The sequence below is a fragment of the Corapipo altera genome, unplaced genomic scaffold (assembly GCF_003945725.1).
Source record: "Corapipo altera isolate COAL_440 unplaced genomic scaffold, ASM394572v1 0, whole genome shotgun sequence".
Lineage (NCBI taxonomy): Eukaryota > Metazoa > Chordata > Aves > Passeriformes > Pipridae > Corapipo > Corapipo altera.
In genome coordinates, this window is record NW_020884872.1 from 32748749 (window position 1) to 32767798 (window position 19050).

Here is a 19050-nt window from a genome sequence, read left to right on the forward strand (position 1 = left end):
ATTATTATTATTATTATTATTATTATTATTTTTAGCTGATTTCCTGAGAGCCAAAGCTTTCCAATAAAAGGCCCCAGTATGGCCAAGATTTTTCCAACTGAGTCTGAAGAGAAAGCATGACTCTTATTTACTCCAAGTTGGTCAATTATCAACATAAAATAGGCAGCAAACTGAGATTTTCATCCTAGAGTAGAGATCTAAATAAGGGTATCTGTTGTCTCAGCTGAGTGGCCTAAGCAATACCTATTAAGAACAAGAGACTGGTTTTATTTTCTCAGCTGCAGCCTAAAACAGCTCTTGAGCAGATGCCACTACGGATGAAGAAAGAAGCTGAAAATTTCTTGATATGAGAAAAGCATTCCACTCCACTCCCTGCATCCCAAATAGACATTTTATTCCATATATTTAATTGACCCTTTATTTTTTTATTCCTATTTATTTCTGTTCTACCAGAAATATGTTAGCTGAGCTGCTTTCTAGTTGCTCTGTTTTTAAGACTTTGACATTGCAAAGGATTTGGAGATCAGTACAGAGGTCTTGTCTGTCTACAAGGAATTCTGCTGATGTTGGTGAAACTGTACATCAATACAAGGGTGTATCCTTAGTGATCATAAAAGTATTACTATCATTCTTGTGAGACATCAAGGACTATTTGTGAGCTCGGCTTCTTATCATACACAGTGAATCACTCCCACACACATGCACACGTGCTTCAGGTGAGGAGAAAAAAGGATGACTAAGCTTACTAGAGGAACAGAAACCTTTAAAAAACAGTGTCTAGCACTGGTCATTAGAAATGGCACAGCTCGTTTCCCTTGCCCTCTCTTTGTCTCAAAGTATATCTTAATTATTTTAATGTGTGATTAAAAAAATTAAATTGAACGTGGAACAACAGTGCTCCTGGCAGTTACTAGCATGAGAAAGCCAAGACACAAAGCATGTGGCTTAATGCAAAAACAGAACAAATGAATGCAGCTGATGTTATTAGAGGAGTCAGGTAGGAACACTTTAGGAATTTTCAATTCCAAAATAATCACTAGTCTACAGCCTCCAAACATTTCATAAGAGGTTTCTGCTCTATGTGTAGCAAAATCAGTCATCACTCTCAGACTATTATTACTGTAGACAAGGAATATAGCTCTGGCTTCAAATTAAAGAAAGGGAACTGAAACTGCACTCGTCCCATGGCTGTGAGTAGATACATTTGAGATCTCTGATCAGCATGTACTCTCCTGTACTGTATATGGGCTATAGTAATACCTTCACATAATGAAGTATTATGGAAAGAGTTTCTACTTCAGCAGTGAATTGATTTCCCCAAGTAGATTTCACTCGAGAAGAAATCGTCACCTCAAATGTTATCTGAGAGGAGCAGCATTTCTTTTTCATTTGTTTGGAGCGTGTGTGCAGTTTAATTAGGTACCGGCTCAGCAGGCTTCAAAGAACAACACTGAAATTAACAACAGAGGCAAACTTTTGTTTCGCCTCCCAAGAACATCTGTCTCCACGGCACAGGTTTAAGTCAGTAGTGAAACAGCAACACTATGACCTCAGAATCATGCAAAACTAAAGACTAGGTTAATATACACAGAAATCTACACATGGTAAATTCATTCAAATTGATGCAAATTAAGAATAAGCATTTTTTAGGACTTTACCCAAGCTTGACTTCATCTTCACATCATCTGCAATCTTAAGAATAATTCAGGTTAAAAAGACTCTTCCTTGCTTGTTTGTATTATCAAAACAAAATAACACATGGATGAAACAATAATATTGCAGTAACCAATCTGTTTTGATGACTCTTATTGTAACTTTTTGTTGACTCCTACTGTAACTCCTCCTTTATTGCAAGGCAGATGGTTATTAAGAACCTGGTTTCACTACAATGAATTATATGTTATTTTTGTAATATCAATAGCTTGTGATACATATGAGGTAAGCAACACATTTTATCCTGAATATCTATTCTGCCTTTCATTCTTGACGGACTACGAGTACTGATGTCAATACTAACTATGCTTAATAATTTATAAGCATGAAATCAAGAGAGATCTTTTTCTTAATGAAAAAAATAATTCTCACTTTCAAGTGTGATCATAGAATGATACAGATGCTTAAACACATGCTGCTGCCTAAGCTACAGAGAAGAAAATGACAGAGGAATCCTCACAGATCATATGCATTTTTCCATGGACCTGCTCTAGCTTTGCTCAATCATTGCAGAAACACAATAGGAGGTTCTGCTTCTGTCTAGAAAAGGTGACATAAAAGTTTCTTTCTGTTATGAATATATTTAGGCAATGTGAAATCAATTGCAAGTATAAGGCAGTATTCAACAGTTTTAGTTAAGAATAAATCTATCAAGAAATATCTAAGCCTCACACATAAAAACGTGCCTTTGCATCTCCAGCTAACTCAGAACTACAAGCAGGAAGATTTTGACAAGGTTTGATAAGGTGATTTGATACCTGCACTATCCACCAGCCCTGCCTCTTCTAGCCTTCTGCTTCCACTTGTAGCTACTTCTTTGCAACCCAGTGCTCAGCTATTACCCTCTGCTACATCACTACTTCAGAGACTGCCAAATGCAAACCCAAAGCCTGCACACGACAGAGAATGCATCTCCCTTGGGCCCAGACAGCCTCTCTCCCAGTACCCAGAGTTTGCCCAAGTCGCAATAACCTGCAATGCACTGAAAACCAATGCTAGGAGAACCGATGAGGCTTACTGAAGGAAAGGGCAGGGAAATCAGATGAGAATCATACAAGAAAACGGAGAGAGTTTGCAGCAATAACTTGCTTCCTCTCACTTTAAGCCTCATTCTCAGCTGTTGATTTTTACTTGTCAGCAGCACATTTATTATATCTAAATATTGTTAATTCTCAGAAGTCCCTTTGGTATTGCCTCTGTCAAGAGCAAGCCTAACCCTTGTGTTTGCTGCATTAATATGTTTGCCTGGAGAATCACCTCAAAGTGCCTGGCAGGATTAGTATTTATTGCTCAAAGCACTGAGAAATCAAAGGGAAGGGATTATCACTAATAAAGCTGTTTGACCTAGCGTGAGCAGCCTTCATAAACAGTAACTTTCTCGAATATAAAGGAGATAATACCTTGGGTAACAGCAAGCGAAAAAGTGGATGGCTTACAGAAAAGTTTTGTTTTGCCGTGAGAATCACAGACCGCTTCCCTTCCACATGCTCTGACGGTGGAGAACAAGCTATACCTGTGTTCACCTGGGAGACTTTCTGCATTTTCTCTTCCCTGTATCTCTGGCCAGCTAGCATAGAAGCAAAAAGACTACCCTATTTTCATGCCAACAAAAGCCCTGAAAAGAGCTTTTCCCTGGCCTTTGGAAAACATCTGTGACAGGCCCAGTTTTACATAGCACAGCTGTTCTCACTGCTCTGTCCAGAGAAGTATTTTCTTTCTGAAACCAGGAATTTGCTATAGTCATGAATAATTTTAGGGTGAGGATTCTCAGCCCTGCTTTTTGCCGTAATCAAGCCATCTCATTACAGCATTATAGCAAAACTTACTGAAGGAAGCCAACTCCTTCCTTCCAATCAATTTTTAAAAGAAAATTCTGTGCAATCTCCCATATACTTTACATCATTAAATAAAGGTAGAATGATGTGACTGGCTTCCTTTCCATAGCATATTCCATTTCTCTACTTAAAGCATAGACTGAGCAAATATAGCAAGTCTGCCAAAGTGAACAATGACCAGTTCTGTCCAGTTCTGGATTTGATTAGCCTTACAGGAGACAGCCTTCATAGCTTTCACAAATTTTCAGTTTCACATAAAAGTAATCCAGATTTCCCTCATTAAAAAAAAAGCCATTTATATTCATCTGTTAAATGTCCACAAGTCTTTAATATGTTCTAATAATATGCAAGTCTTGAATATCTTAATATTTTTTTATATGTTAAAATTAACAAGCCCTGGATAATCAAACTTTGCTGCCAGTAAAGAACAGAATCAAGGCCAATTAAACCATTAGCAGTCCCTAGAAGTCCCAGTCAAGACACAGGCATGCATGAACTTATTCCATACTGTTATTTGTGATAACCTGTGGTCTTATGATACCAGTATTTTTTTCTTTTGCTGATTTGGAAACTTTTTGAATGGTATGTTTCTACATAAATGCATAAACATGTACATTATACAAAAAAAAAAAAAATTAAAGAATGCGAATGAAAATTTTAGGTTAACTTACCCAAAAAGTTCATTGAACTGCATTCAACACAATGCTTTTAATGAGGTGAAATTTACCATTTTTTATCACCACTACAACATCACCAGTGGTGTTATTTAGATAGTTACTTGAAGTATTGCACTAGTCAATGCTCATTGCTTCTTTTTTGCTATGAGAGGAAAAGGTGAAATTTAAATTTTTCATTTTTCTAGCAAAAGTGTGAAATAAATAAGGTGAGTTGTTGAACATCCTGCGCTTGTTACTCTAATGACATGAATAAATCAATAAGCTTCTATAAAATCCAGGCATCTGTAAAAGATACATAAGACCTGAGGTGATCACTAAAGCCCCTTCTCAAAGTCAACCTACCCAGTACAAGTGTAAAACAAACTAGTACAATGATGGATAATATCAGCAGTGTACTCTGACATGGCATTCCCCCATGCCCTGAGACACATATTCAAATAGGTTCCATTTAAAGCTTTTAATGCTGCACACAAGTCCCAGTTTGCACATATTTTATCTCGGACTTTTAGATTCAGAGACTAAAACTATGTCAACTCAATTTCACAGCTTTGCCACATGCAACACTATTAGAGACCAAATATTGAAAAATTGTTTTATGTGTAGAAACCTGGCATAAAAGTACATTATTCAACTTTATCGTAACTTACTTTGAAGCTAAGCAGCACACAAAAAATATTCCTAAAATAAAAAAATATGTCCCTCCATTAAGTTATTTTCAAATATCTAGCTACTCTAAATTCAGATTCTACCTTGAATCACATTGACTTTCAGTCAGAGCCTACCTCTGTTATGTTTTGCTACAGTTCAAGTGCCTTGTTTAAAACAGTTTCACAACTTCTGCTTCTCTTCACAACACCAATGCTTTAGGTGTGCTAACTGCAACTGTGCTGGAGAGATTTATTAATATATACATAAATAATATCTGGAGCACGATTATAACTTTCCTTAGTGTCATACAGAGTGTCTGATTCCACAATATAAATCAATATGAATATTGCAAATCAAGATTTTTTTTGCACCTCAAGGTGCAGAAGAGAGGTGCCTGGAAAGCATCCGCAGAAGAAGGAAAGTAGATGGTCCAGTATTATCTTCTGCACTTAAGTGTTTTGAAGCTTGCAATAGTTTCCCTGCCTTGTTCTGTCTGATAGCCCAAGTGTTACCTTCTAACTGAATATACCTCTTCTGCTGACAGCTATTCAGAGTCTGTATTCTCATATTGCAGCAACTCACCAATACAACATAATGAGATTGTCTGTTCCACATAATTCTGAAAGCAGAAGTGGCCAAGGCTTCTGGAAAGAATTTTCTGTCATTTATGATAAAGAAATGTACAAAGCAAGTAAAGAAAATTAAACACATCTCCACATATACTGTGTGGGAGCTTCTAATGCCAACTCTGATCACTATCCTATCCCTACTTTGGAGAACGTTATAGCTTGTAGTTATTTTACACAGATTTAAAACCATTAACAGAAGCATTTCAAATTTATCAGTAATGCTAGTACTATAATCAAGTGATTTTGATGTTTGTTATAATTTTTTTCTAAATCAGTATTACATACAGATCTCTTTATTTGCATTTTAAAATATAAGATTTACCATCCAAACTATAAATCCTCATCAGTACAGCTGAAACAGGATCTGTTAGCCCATATACTTAATATTTCATGCTTAATGACATACGTACATCTGTATATGCATGTCTGCCAAGGTAATTCTTTCTAAGCTTAGAAAAATGTCCTTGCTGAGAAAAATATACTAGTTTCAGTATGGGGGTTATTTCCCATATTAATTCAGTGTTTTAAAACCAAACAGGCCTCTGATATTGCCTTCATACTGACAAACATAAGTCCGTCAACTCAGTTTTAGCTGGTTTTATATTTTAGGTTCACAACTATCTTCTGTATATCTTCCATGTCACAGAGGATAATCTTTGGTAATCTTAAACATTAAAGAACATCCTTCAGCTGCGGGGACTCTGGTAACTAGCCTGGATCTCACACCAAGGACTTTTCAGCACTGCTGGGCTTTAAGAAGCTCACACTGAAAAAGCATGAAGATAGCTCAGAGTTTCAATGTCATGAGGGAGCTAAGGAAAGCAGCAGCTGGATTTTTATAGAATGTTACAGATTCTGACTGTTACAGAAAACAGCAAGAGGACAGTTTGGGCTCTCAAGTATAAATAGAGTGAAAAGATTCCTCACGCTTATATCCGATGATGCTGTTTTTCAGATTACAACAAAAGTCAAAAACTTTCAGCTAACATATGAATGAGTTTTTCATTAAGAATAAGCATGTAGTACTGCCATTTAATGGACAGCAGTCACAGTTAAATCATTTTCATCATTGCAAACATCACAGAAACAATGCAAAGTATACTCAGAAAGTAAACTAGACGTCAGTGGAAGACATCCAAAACACATGCTTCTAGATGTGTACAATTTAGAGACATAATGCTGCTAAAGATTGCCCTGAGGTCTTTAAGGAAAAACTTTGAGAGATTTCCTAAATTTCCTTATTTAATTTGCCTACCTTTCAAAGTCAAGAGCAATGATGTCCCTTTCCTTTTGAAAGATTGTTCTAATTCCTTATAACACCACCCTTTCATTTGGACTGAGTTTTATATCCATAAAAAAATACTTACCTAAATCAGGACTATCTCACCCAGACAGGAAACTAAGCCCTAGGATTTCTTGTCATTAAAAGACTCCTTTAGAAACAACAGCAACTTTCAACATCCATGTCCTGGTTAAAATCAAGCTCAGGTAGGTAGATTGTCTCCACCAAATTATTTTCCTACCATTTCAATTACACATTTTATAGAACAGTTAAATTCAAAACCAAAGATGAATAATACTCCTCTTAAATAATGGCTATATTTTTATACCATTTTTTATAGACTTCTTTAATCTTTCAAGTTGAAAAGTGTTATACAACCTTCATCTATTGTAACTATAAAAGAACTTCAAAGTAGCTACATTTTTTCATAATATTAATTATCATATATTTAATACATTTTATGTTTTATTGAAGGATATCACTTTTTCCTCATATTGCAAAGAAAGAGGGTTTGTTTATGAATATAAACAATATTTCTAGCTTTATACCTTTAGTGTGTCTGAAGCTTTAAAACTAGTTTAGGATTTTATTGAACAGAATCAGCAGGGAATAATGAATCAGTGACACTCGACTGTGCAAGGCCCCATCTGCACCGGGGACCTAAGGAGGGGTGCTGAGAGGCAGAATAGCTACAGCAGTGGACCACTGAGAGAAATCCCACTGTTTAGCTACACTGTAGGATAGCTGTAATAGCTGTAATTAGCACATGTCCTGTGGATAATGAATTTTACTCACACCTGTGTTTTGACCCTATAAGGTTAGAAGAAAAGTTCCAGCAATCCTCTCTTCCTACCTCCTGTCTTCACGCAGAGCCTACAGCCAAGTTGTGTGGCCAGAACAACACGGCTGTATGCATCTTAGAGAGTGCCTATTTCTGCAGAATTGTGAAAACGATGACTTTCAGGTGTTGTCCTTCCAGAAAATACACAGAGAAGAAAAATAGTGCAAAAACTATACACTGTAGAAAATACTCCCTCTGGACCACAGAACAGGGTTTGCAGTAGTTTTTGCACTTTTCTGTGCTAGCACCTGAGATCTCAGAAGGTAGGCACTTCCAAATTTAATTTGATTTTTTTTCAAAAGCATACTGTTTATAAATCATGGGGGGGGGAAAGAAAGAGATAAAAAGCCAATTAAATACCACCTCTTTAAATGTCAAATGTAGAAAAACCCTTCAAATAATATTTTAGCTATAACCTCTTCAGCTCAGTACATAATCTAGTTCTACACAACTGAACAATCTTAACAGGTGAATTTCTGACTGTACATTTACTTAATTTAGGTTGAATCCTTATTTCATGCTATTTTAAAACTCATGAGTCAATAGAAAAAGTGCAATTAAAGTTCCTCTTGTTCTGAAATTGCTGTAGCTAGCAACCTTCATTTGCTCTCCAGAATTTCAGGGCACCGTTCCCTAGACATTATTGGAAGGTCTACATAACATTCAGTCTCCAAAGTGTCATAATTCTATCATGTACTAAAATAGGAAGCACTAATGAACAAAGCTTTATCCAGTGTCCTCTCGTGCAAAAGAAATACAGATACAGATTCATCAGAACACCACAGAAGTTCCTTCCTTGCTTGTTTCCTTTAGTACCTCTTAGATTTCCTATTTTCTTTCTCTTCATTGTCAAAATGTAATTGAAATACTGGCATATCACATAAAAAAACCTCACGAGCAACACAATTTTTCTAGATACTTAGTCAGCCTGGCCACTAATGCCCAGACAGATGTGAATTAATAGGGCTGTTCAGCATTCAGAAGATTTGACCAATCAAAGGGCCTAAAAGTCTGAATTCATTTGACCTGTGTTTGGGAACCCCTCTGAGTCACATGAGAGTTCCAATGTACTCAACAGAGAGCATCTGGCAATTTCAGTGGATGAATAAACATCTTGAACTTCTAGTATCCCCATCACCAAACAGGGAGGCTGGGGTAAACAAAAATCTAAATTTCTAGAACCAGATCCCCGGGAAAATTATCATGTTTATTTCTTAACCTTGTAAGATTGACTGGACCTGAACAAGCAAATTTCTGCCAAAGACAACAGGCAAACTCCAAGGAATATCCAAAGAGTTCAAAACTGTGACTCTCACCAGGAACTGCTCACAGTTATCACTGTACTCGGCTTCCTTGATTAAGAGTCAGAATTTTTCATCCCTTCTCACCTGCAGAGACACATTTTACAGAACAAGGAGCACCTACACGATATTCCATTAGTCCTTGTGTCTGAGCCCAATGCCATGAAAGACAGAAATTTAACAGCAGCAGCTCTCTTTAGGGAGACAATGCCAACAATGTGGCAGTTATACCATCAAAGGTCTTTTCATCTTGTTTGAAACTGACTCCATCCTTCCAGGACAACAGCTAAAGCAATGAAGGGAAATTACTGTCTTTTCTCATCCTATTATCTTCCAAACCTGTAGCTGCCTGTCCACTTTGTGACAATAGGAGAAAAGTAGTTGCAACCACTGGAAATTTTTTAGGAGAAAATGCTGCATGGCATTTTCCAAGACAGACACTAATGCTGACACTCCTTTTACAGACACATAAGCAGTGCTTACTCTCAACTCCAGAAATGGTATCAAATTACCAGAAAATAAGTACTGCATTATGTAGGAAACAGCTAACCCTAAAATATGTAGTTATAATGTGTTATTACATCAGACTCTTCTACAAGATGTCTTGTTTATCCAAGTTCCTTTGGTTGCATAAACAGTGATAAGATCCAATTTTTGCCCTGAGCACCAGGCAGCAATGATATCATTTTCATCTACTCCTTCCACAGTAGGATTAGTCTTCCTTGAGGATTCTTTCACATTACTTCAGGGCTGATAAGAATTCTCTTTTGGAAATAGTTTTTAAAAGCTATCAACACTTCCTTTTTAGGAAAAATAAAAGCCCCTTTCCCCCTACTTTTCAGGGCTAAATCTTCTAAATCTAAAGCTTTTCCACACTTTTTATTCTCCAACAATAAGCTCCTATCCATTAGCTTTTTGTTTTGACAATGGAAAATCAGAAGCATATTAAATTTCAGTCTAACACAGCAAATGCTCAGCTTTATCCTAATAGATCACAGTCTGGAGAGTTTAAGCTTTTGCTGATAATAAATTTTTATGCAAATATTTGTATGGAGCATACCTAGGCACCTCCTATGGATCTCTAATATCTTTAATTCAAATAATTCTCATGGTAATATTTACATTTTTACTTTTGTCTCATACTACATACACACAGAAGTCTTTTAAAATCCAGGCACCCCTTCAACAAATCAAATTAATGGGTTAAGATGATAACAGATATTGGAGGAAAATCAGATGAGACTTGTTAAGGCTCCAAGGCTGGTGAAGTGGCTCCCACTGAGAATATGCCAGCATAATCTGGCTAATTTTATGCTCCTTATGATTTTTTTTTAATCTGAAAATTTAACAAAATGAGAAACATAGTGCAAAAGACCTCTAAGAATTTTGAGTCCAATCAAAATGCAAAGAAAGACAATATTTTTATGGCAAACATCTATATAAAGATATGCTGATTATTCAAATCGCTGGTTTTAAAGAACAGATTAAAGTCACAGTATAATGATGAGTATTGATAAACACAAAGAGATATTCCTCAAATGAATAACTATGGTTTGGTATAAATTGTCCTGGAATTGTAACATGCTTTAAAATTCAATCTGTAAATTATATCACTATAATCTTTGTCAGGTATTAAGGTCACTTGTACTAGCAATCACTTAGCTAAATAAACAATCCAGAACTTGTATTATACCCAAAACTGGTTTCAGTTTTAATCCCTGAAAATTAAGCAAACTGTTTGGAGGGGTATGGAGGGAAAGAAGGCATGGATCCAGGGTGAAACAACATTTTATCCATTTTAACTTTATATAAACTATCTAAACATTTAGAGATCAAAACACAGCCCAAGACAATGTAATTAGCATTAAAATTCTAAGTAGTAAAAAAAAATAATACTAACTTTATTTCTCATTAAAAACTTACACACTTTAATTGTACTTAGTGGACCTGCTATTTGGAAATGTTGAGTTGTAACACCTTCGTAAGCCATTAGCAGAATGTAAAAAAACCCTGCAAATATTAAATTAAAAACTACTGGATGGCTGTTCTGTCTTATTGTTATAACAATTAGAGAGGAAATCCTGGGCCTACAACACATAAATGCCATATTTTTAATTAAAAAAACCCAACATGATGAAACTAACTAATGCACAAAATCCCAGTTTACACCAAGATGGGCACTAGAAGAATGGCTGTTAATTTCATTATTAGATGTGCAATTCCCAAAGACTTCAAAAGGACTTTGCTTTGAATGAGGAGTGAAAAAGGTTAGAAAATGGATACTCAAATCATTTCTGTAAGCCAGCCAGAAAACCTATCAGTAACTTCAGCAGACTTTGAAGCAGCCATTCAGATCTCAGCTATTATATAGTTTCTGCATCTTTTCAATGAGCAATGATGGCTGTAAATGTATCTTTGTCTTTTCTCTTCACAAAAGATCAGAACCCTATAAGCACCATCTGGACTGCTTTTTTGTGTGTCTGTAGATTATGCAGATATAGACTCCAAAAACAGACTGCAAAAATCCTATCGTAGCACCAGTAACTGGGATCCTTATCAAGGAGTGCTTTTAAGTCAAAAGGAGCTGGATTAGGCCCTCCATATGCTTTGCATAGTAAAATGATTGAACCTATTGTGCCAGTTTATCCATGTCACAGTTGCATAGCTATTACCTTATGTCAGCTTTCTCACATAAACTCTTACCTCCAAGGCACGCACCCATGGCCAATGAGAAGATTAATGGTTTCATAGGCAGGTTAACATCTGGATCTTTACTCAGGTTGAGAAGTACAGGAATCTGTGGTTTAAGAAGAAAAGAGGGAGAGAATCAGGAGACATTATCCAACCATCAGCACAATATAAATAAAGTTCATTAAAGGAAACAGCTTAAATTACCAGCAATTCCAAAGACTAACCTGGAGGGGAGGAGTTGTTGGGGTTTTTTTCAGGAGTGTTTTTGTAGTTGATGTTGTTTTTCTTTATTAGTATCTTTGCATCATATGCTTGATCTACACTCACTTTTCCCCACTGATTGTGCTAGTCCCACAAGCTAAGGAGAAGGTATCAACATTAAGCCAAGCCTAGCACAAGTACTGCTACCAAAACTGAGGCTGTCTTAAGGTTTTAAGTGCCTTCCATTAGATTCTTCTAGTTCTACAGGGAACTGACAGCAACTATAAATCAATTTCCCTTTCATTTCCTGCTGGAGAGGGTGGTAAAAGATGCCCAAACCTTCAGTCAAAATGGCTGTAGATCATGTGTCACTAACCAAAATAATTCTGAATCCTTGTTACAATCAGAAGTATTTTATGTGTTAGGGAAAAAAGGAGAAAGGTCCATGTGGCAGGCTTCTAAATTCATAAGTAGATATGAGTTATTTTACTTCTTATTCTAACATTATATTTACCAGAGAATGTAGATTTAGTTCACCAGAAAATATTTGCAAGTGGTTTAAAGCCAGCCAGCAACTAAGCACCATGCAGCTTCTACCTTGTACGCCCCCTCCCCCCCGCCTTAGGTGGAGAGGAGAATCAGAAAAAAAACATTAAACCTTGTGGATTGAAATGAAAAACAGCTTAATAATTGAAACAAAAGAAAATATAATAATAATTAATTATAATAATAGTAAATTATTATTATTATAACCATATTAACAAATAGTAATTAAAAAGGGAGACACAGAGAGAGAAAGGAATAAGACCCAAGATAAATAAGTGGTGTACAATACAATTGCTCACTGCCTGCTGACTGATACTCAGTCCGCCTCCTGGTAACAACCAGTGACACCTCGTCAACCCCCACAGTTGTCATCTTGAGCATGACATTCTATGGTATGGAATACCCCTTTGGCCAGTTGGGGTCAATTGTCCTGCCTATCCCCCCTCACCCACCCCTCAGCTTCTCATGCACCTCCTCTCTGTCAGAGTAGGGGAAACTGAACCATCCTTCACTTGGAATAAGCACTACTTAGCAACGACCAAAACATCAGTGTGTTATCAACATTATTGTTATAGTAAATCCAAAGCACAACACTGAAGCAGCTATTTCTAAGAAGAAAATTAATTCTATGCCAGTCAAAGCCAGAAGAGCAAGTTTTATGAATTTCATTTAAACACTTTAGCAAATAAAATAAAATAAACTTCCTGAAAAGTGAAATGAGGTTTGCAGAGAGACATAATAGACTTCATTAGGCGACTGGTATAGAGCCCAAAAATACAGCAGGCAGGCTTCCTAGTAGCACCAGATCTCAGCCAGTAACATCCTTCAAAGCTAAACAACTTTCACCTTAGTTGGGAAAAACTGGTTTGAGTTCAAGGTAATTTTGTAACCACTTGATTTGAGAGAAAAGTGTAATCAGTACCTACAGAGAGAAGGTTATTAGCAAGGGGGGAGATGACAATGTTATTCTCCTGTTTTTAACATGAACAGAAGCCCATGGAACCAAAAGGGAAAGAGTAAGCAAATGCGGAATAGCAAGAGATCAAGTAGGAAGAGATTTGTGGAAATAAACTGTGATATGCCTTGAAATTAATGCCTTCTCAGAGTCCAGGAATTTCACTAGTGAATAGAGTTATGACTTTTAATCCTCTAATTTGTCATTTTAATGTATTTCACAGGTCCCCCTCAAGGGGTATGATCTCAGAGATGGAACAGCTCCATGCTTCCTGGAAAATGCTTTCACTTTGATAGCTGAATGATGCTCACCTTTATTGACTGTGCATGTTCTTCTGGTATGGAGCAATATATAGGCTTTATAAAGAATTCCAATCCTTTACCCATTCCTCCCACTGGTGGTGTTACTCATCCCTCTTAAATCCTTTAATTGATCAACCTTGATAAGTTAATGTCTAAACAAGCATTCTTGAATTTTACATTGCCTGAAAATGTCTATTTCTTTTTTAAGACCTAAAGAAGGCTCAGCATGCCCAACAACTTGTCTGGGTTTTTTCCATGAAACAGTAATGAAAGATGACATTTCTCCCCACAAACTTTATTTCTCCTGAACCATCACTGCTCAAACATGACATGCAATCCAAAATGAAGTTATATTTATTTCAAAGCAATTTTGTGTTTCAACATCTAAAAAAACAATTAACAACAAGTGCTAAAATCACAGGATATGCCACCTTGCTCAACTTAATTAAAGAATTTCCCCCTACTATATAATTTTAAGCAGAGAACCAAATTGAACTATTTAGTTTCTCAGATTTATTTGCAAGTATCCTGATGTACTATAGTAACTCACTTGTTGCAGGACATAATCCCCAACTGTGCAGACTAGCAACACCTTTTTAATTTAGACTCCTCCTTGTGTATGTCCCAAGCTGCATAGAGAAGGTGATTACGCAGAGGAGATTAAAATGATAAACCTGTTTTCTTGCTGTTGAGGTCAGTCTTAAAGCTGTTGCCAGACAGCTCCCAAGTGCAGAGCAAGTAATGCCATTTTCACACCTGACCAATGAGAGCTTTCAGAAAGCAGAGCCCTGTGGCCCCTCAAAGAGTAGCACTGTGAAGGACAGGGGAAGCAAGATGCTAAACAGATATCCTAGACATAAAGTCTGGAAGGTGGTTCCCTGCTAGGGAATTTGCAGCCACATGTGCATAATAGTACCATCAGAAAATTTGGTTCTCTAATGAAGGAACTCGGCGTCAGGAGCTCTCAGTGTCCTGTAAATGTCTATTGACTGAAGACACAGAAACTCTCTTGAAGAAAATCACTGAACAAAGGTTTCAACTCACTGTGTGTTCTTTCAAAGATACATTGCAATATATCAAGAGAAAGTGCAATTGTGTACTGTGCTTGAATCTCCATTTCTTAATTTTTTTCTTTAAACCCAACAAAGTATTTTAGGAGCCCAAATATGCACTTAATCCACATTGGTTTTTGTTCTCTCCTTGCCATAACACTGCTTTTCTTCCACTTAGAAATACTGTGAATTCTTTCTGAAAGACTTCATAATAATCATCTGTTAAAATTATCATCAGCAATGTTATACTCCTAAGTGCATCAACAGGCAGTAGGGCTAGATCAAGAATCTCTGCTCCCATTAATGTACATTTCTCCAGTAAGGGACAAACACTGAAAGTTGCCTTAGCAATACATATTTGTGTGCACTTAAATTTGAACATTTACCCTGTCTAAAGGAATTAATCTCTACCAATGCATAACAGCTACAAGATATAAAGGGAATGGAAGTCGCTTTTAACAGGGATATATCCTTTGTAATTATAAGGTACTTACAACAAGGAATGCTGCACCATAAGTTTCAGTTTTGAATAGCCAGACGAAAGGTCAAGGCAAAACATTCAATGTCAATTTGCAGTGTCTCAGATAGAAATATTTAATTAATCCATAATGTATACTAATTTTTTGCAAACATTATGGAATCTCCTGTGTAGCAACTTCATGCCACACGTCTCCAAAAGTCATTGGCATCTAATTCTTCTTTGATCTAAAAGTAGGTATAATGAAAACAGTTCACTCATACCAAGAACATTCCTGCTCAAAAAAAAAAAAATTAAGAAAATGCATCTAATCATCAAAAACTCTTGAAGACATACTGTAAAGCAATTAAAGCCAATGGACATTTCTCATTGGTTCAATGTTTGCATTTTAAATAGATAAGGGTCATGCACAGGGTCTCAAACCTGCCGCTCTGTTTTCTCCCAAAATTACCTTTAACACTTTTTGCCACATTCATTCACGCAATTATGTGTTAGACAACATTTTTGCACTATTAGAATCTCAAAACTCGGTTTAATCTACTGCTTTAATTAATCCAAGCACTAAAAACAGAAATGTAAAATATAAAAGGGTTAGAAGGAATCTTTTCACTGTAGGTTTCAATAGTTTTGAAAACATTAATTATTTCTACAACTTTTTCCAATTCAAGTCATAACAATAGCTAGGATACTTTGCAAATGGGGATATAGTTGGCTGTGATACATATAAATATCTTTCTCATATTGATTTAACTTATTTGGAATGCAGATTTTTTTCATGGTCTTATGAAGTGCTGCCTCTCAACAGAGAGGAAGCCTCATGTTTCCTTCATTATTCCCTTTTCAGAGTATGTAAACAGCAACCTTATCAATACTAGAAGGAGAAAAATAATGTCTTATCAGGAAAATATTGTCTTATTCCCTTTATTTCAATGGTCTTACCACAATAAATCTCTGTTTGACCAGCTTCTTGAAAACTTGCTAATTTTGCTGGAAAGTTTGATATTGAAATGTGTCAGTGCAGCTTGATTGGTAAGATTTAGGTAAAATGAGTGATGTAGCTCAATAGAGCAAAGCTAAACCCCCTCACCGACGCTTTGCAAGACTATCTTCCTCTAGGTGTTAAAACAGAAAACTGCAACTGTAAGAAATAATGATTGTACTTGAAAAAAGGAGAGTGTCCTACAACACTTGATACAGAAAGGAGATAGCCATTAATCTTGATTCTATATCAGGTATCATGTGTATGATATACATAGCATATAAACTGATCAACAGAAACAGTGCTAGTTCTACAGATGTTGGCACATTTGTCTATACAAATATCCTGATCAAAATCAACCTTTGTGAAGAAAATGTTTGTTTACACTACATACCATGGAAGTACATAGGGTACATTGCAAACACAAAAAGAATAAAAATGGAAATATATGTATTTTTATCTTTCACACCATTTAATCTTAAATCAGTATTACAAGCTTCTAAAAATGGAACAAGATTTTGTTACTGTTATAAATTATCCACCTTCCCTAGAAAATACAATTTATTAGTAATTAATTCAGAATAAAAAATATGATTCTACAGGACAGTGTATTTCTCTGTATCCCTCTCAGCTCTCTAACATCCTGAAAATTTAAGCTAGATGAAACAATCAAAAAGAAAGGAAGCTCAATTTTAACTTTAAATGAAGATCATGAAAAAGAGAAAACTACAACATTTTAGACCGGAATTATATACAGCAATTACTACAAGGTCATTTCATAAAATACTGTTAGTTTTCTCATAAAAATCTTTGCTTTTATACTGTGGCACGTACTCCCTTTTTGTAAAAAGAGACCGATGGTGAAGTTTGTACATCTCAGTTGTGTTGTCTCCCCAACAGAGACATTTTCACACCTTGCTGTCACAGACTCTTTTCTAAGACTCCGAAATACCAAGGAAAAAGTTGAATCAAGACCTTTATCCTATTCACTTATTCTTATGATAAAACCTTGTCATGAGAATGGCATTCCATCAGTCAAGAAGATGAAGAAGAACCTATAAAGACCTTCTGAAATACAAGCAGAAATTATGATTTATCTTTACTAGCTGGACCCTAGATCTGCAGAGAGGAGACCGAAGAGGAGTCTATTAGAGTCTATTCTTTCAGAAAGCGTCTCCTTCTGGGCTGACAGCAGACTCATAGAGAGTGAAGCCCTTTCAGCTATTTCTGCTTCCAAACATAACACTTGTACAAGTAATCACACTCACCCTTCTTGTGCAAGAAGAGTAACTTAAACAAGTTACTCTTGTCCTATATCTGCACAGTGCAGTAGAAGGCATCAGGCCAAGGGGGGCTCAAGAAAGCTGGTTAATATTCAAGGGTCATCTCCTCCAAGTTCAGGAGCACATCCTGACACAGAGGAAATCAGGCAAAAATTCCAGGAGGCCTACATGGATGAAAAAGGAGCTCCTGGACAAACTCAAACACAAAAAAAGAAGCCTGAGGATGGAAGCACGACAGGCAAATACAGAGAGATTGTACAAGCAGTCAGGGATCAGATCAGGAGAACTAGGTTGGAACTAGATGGTCTTTAAGGTCCCTTCCAACCCAAACCATTCCACGCTTCTATGATATTGCCCATTTTGTCTATTTGTGCAAAATGACAACGAAATAGCAATTCACACTTTTATTTTAGGGATTCATTGCTTCTCTACAACATGATACTTCTCAACACATTCTTTCCTAAGAACTGCATGTGGCAAAGATGTCTGCTGTGGAAACTGCAGAGAATATGCATTCACAGAAAGCAAACCATTCATAGCTTTCCAAATTGTTTGTTATTGCTCTGTCTCTACTGATAGCTACAGCCCATTCTTACACTTTTATCAAGTGGTGAAATGAAAGACATCATAGAAAACTCTGGTAGGGCAGAAGGCAAGGAAGATTCAAAAATAAAGCTGGCACTAAGAACAGGAAATACATTAGAAACATTCAGCACTGCAAGTGAAAACTGTCTGATACTTTAGAGGCAATAAATAGCGCACCCAAAACTACTTTCTAACAAAGACCTGTCAGAGATTAAGTAACCTTGCCAACCAAATGGTTAACAGAAATTTTTTGTTACACTATATTGAAGGAATAGTATTTAAACTCAGCTAAAATGAGGATTTACTGTGCTTGTATTTTTACTTCTGGTAACAAAAGAAAAATATAAACAGATGGTTCCAGCATACATAGCTGATAAAACATATCAATTAAACTAAGGAGCATACTGGTAATGAAATCATATCACCTAGAATTCTAAGGGCAGAAATTCATGGCTATTTAAATGACAATACTAGGAAAACTCAGGCCTTAAAAAATTATTAAGTCTACCTCTCAATGAATTTCCCTGTGAATTTAGCCTGTTGAAAAAGGAGGAGAAATATCAGAGGTTTAATAGAATGACATTGAGCATCAATACATCATTCACCACATTTATTCTGCAGACAAATAAAGCTGGATGTGCAACATGAAAAAAAGAACCCTTGTCATTCAAAAATTAAAATGTGTGAAACATAATAACTGAGCTCCTGGTTTATGAATTTTTTATGTACAAAACATTTTCTGGGTGGTTTTAGGAAACTCCCACATGTACCTATATGTATTAGATTTGCAGCTGGCAACACAGATTAGATTTGCTGTTGGCAACATAGCCTTTTACATACAGTCAGAGTTCACAGAGTTTACCACAAAATCTTTCTCAAACTCAAAATCTGGGACACTGAAACTGTAAAAGGACCATTTGTATCAGCTGAATATTCACAAGTCCATAGGGCCTGATGGGATTCGTCTCAGAGTACTGAAGTTATGGTAGAACCCCTCTTGGTCTTCTACCAGAGATCTTGGGGATCTGGGTAAGTCCCTGCTGACTCACAAG

The 19050-nt window shown here is 36.3% G+C and overlaps 1 protein-coding gene across 2 annotated transcripts in view; it reads right to left on the reverse strand.

The window, feature by feature from the left end:
- Positions 1-19050, reverse strand: part of OCA2 (OCA2 melanosomal transmembrane protein) — a 173474-nt gene that overhangs the window by 43944 nt on the left and 110480 nt on the right. For both annotated transcript variants that reach the window (XM_027646668.1, XM_027646676.1), the window contains one exon: positions 11630-11723. In XM_027646668.1, coding sequence (XP_027502469.1) covers positions 11630-11723 — 94 coding nt within the window. The remainder of the gene's footprint in view (positions 1-11629; positions 11724-19050) is intronic.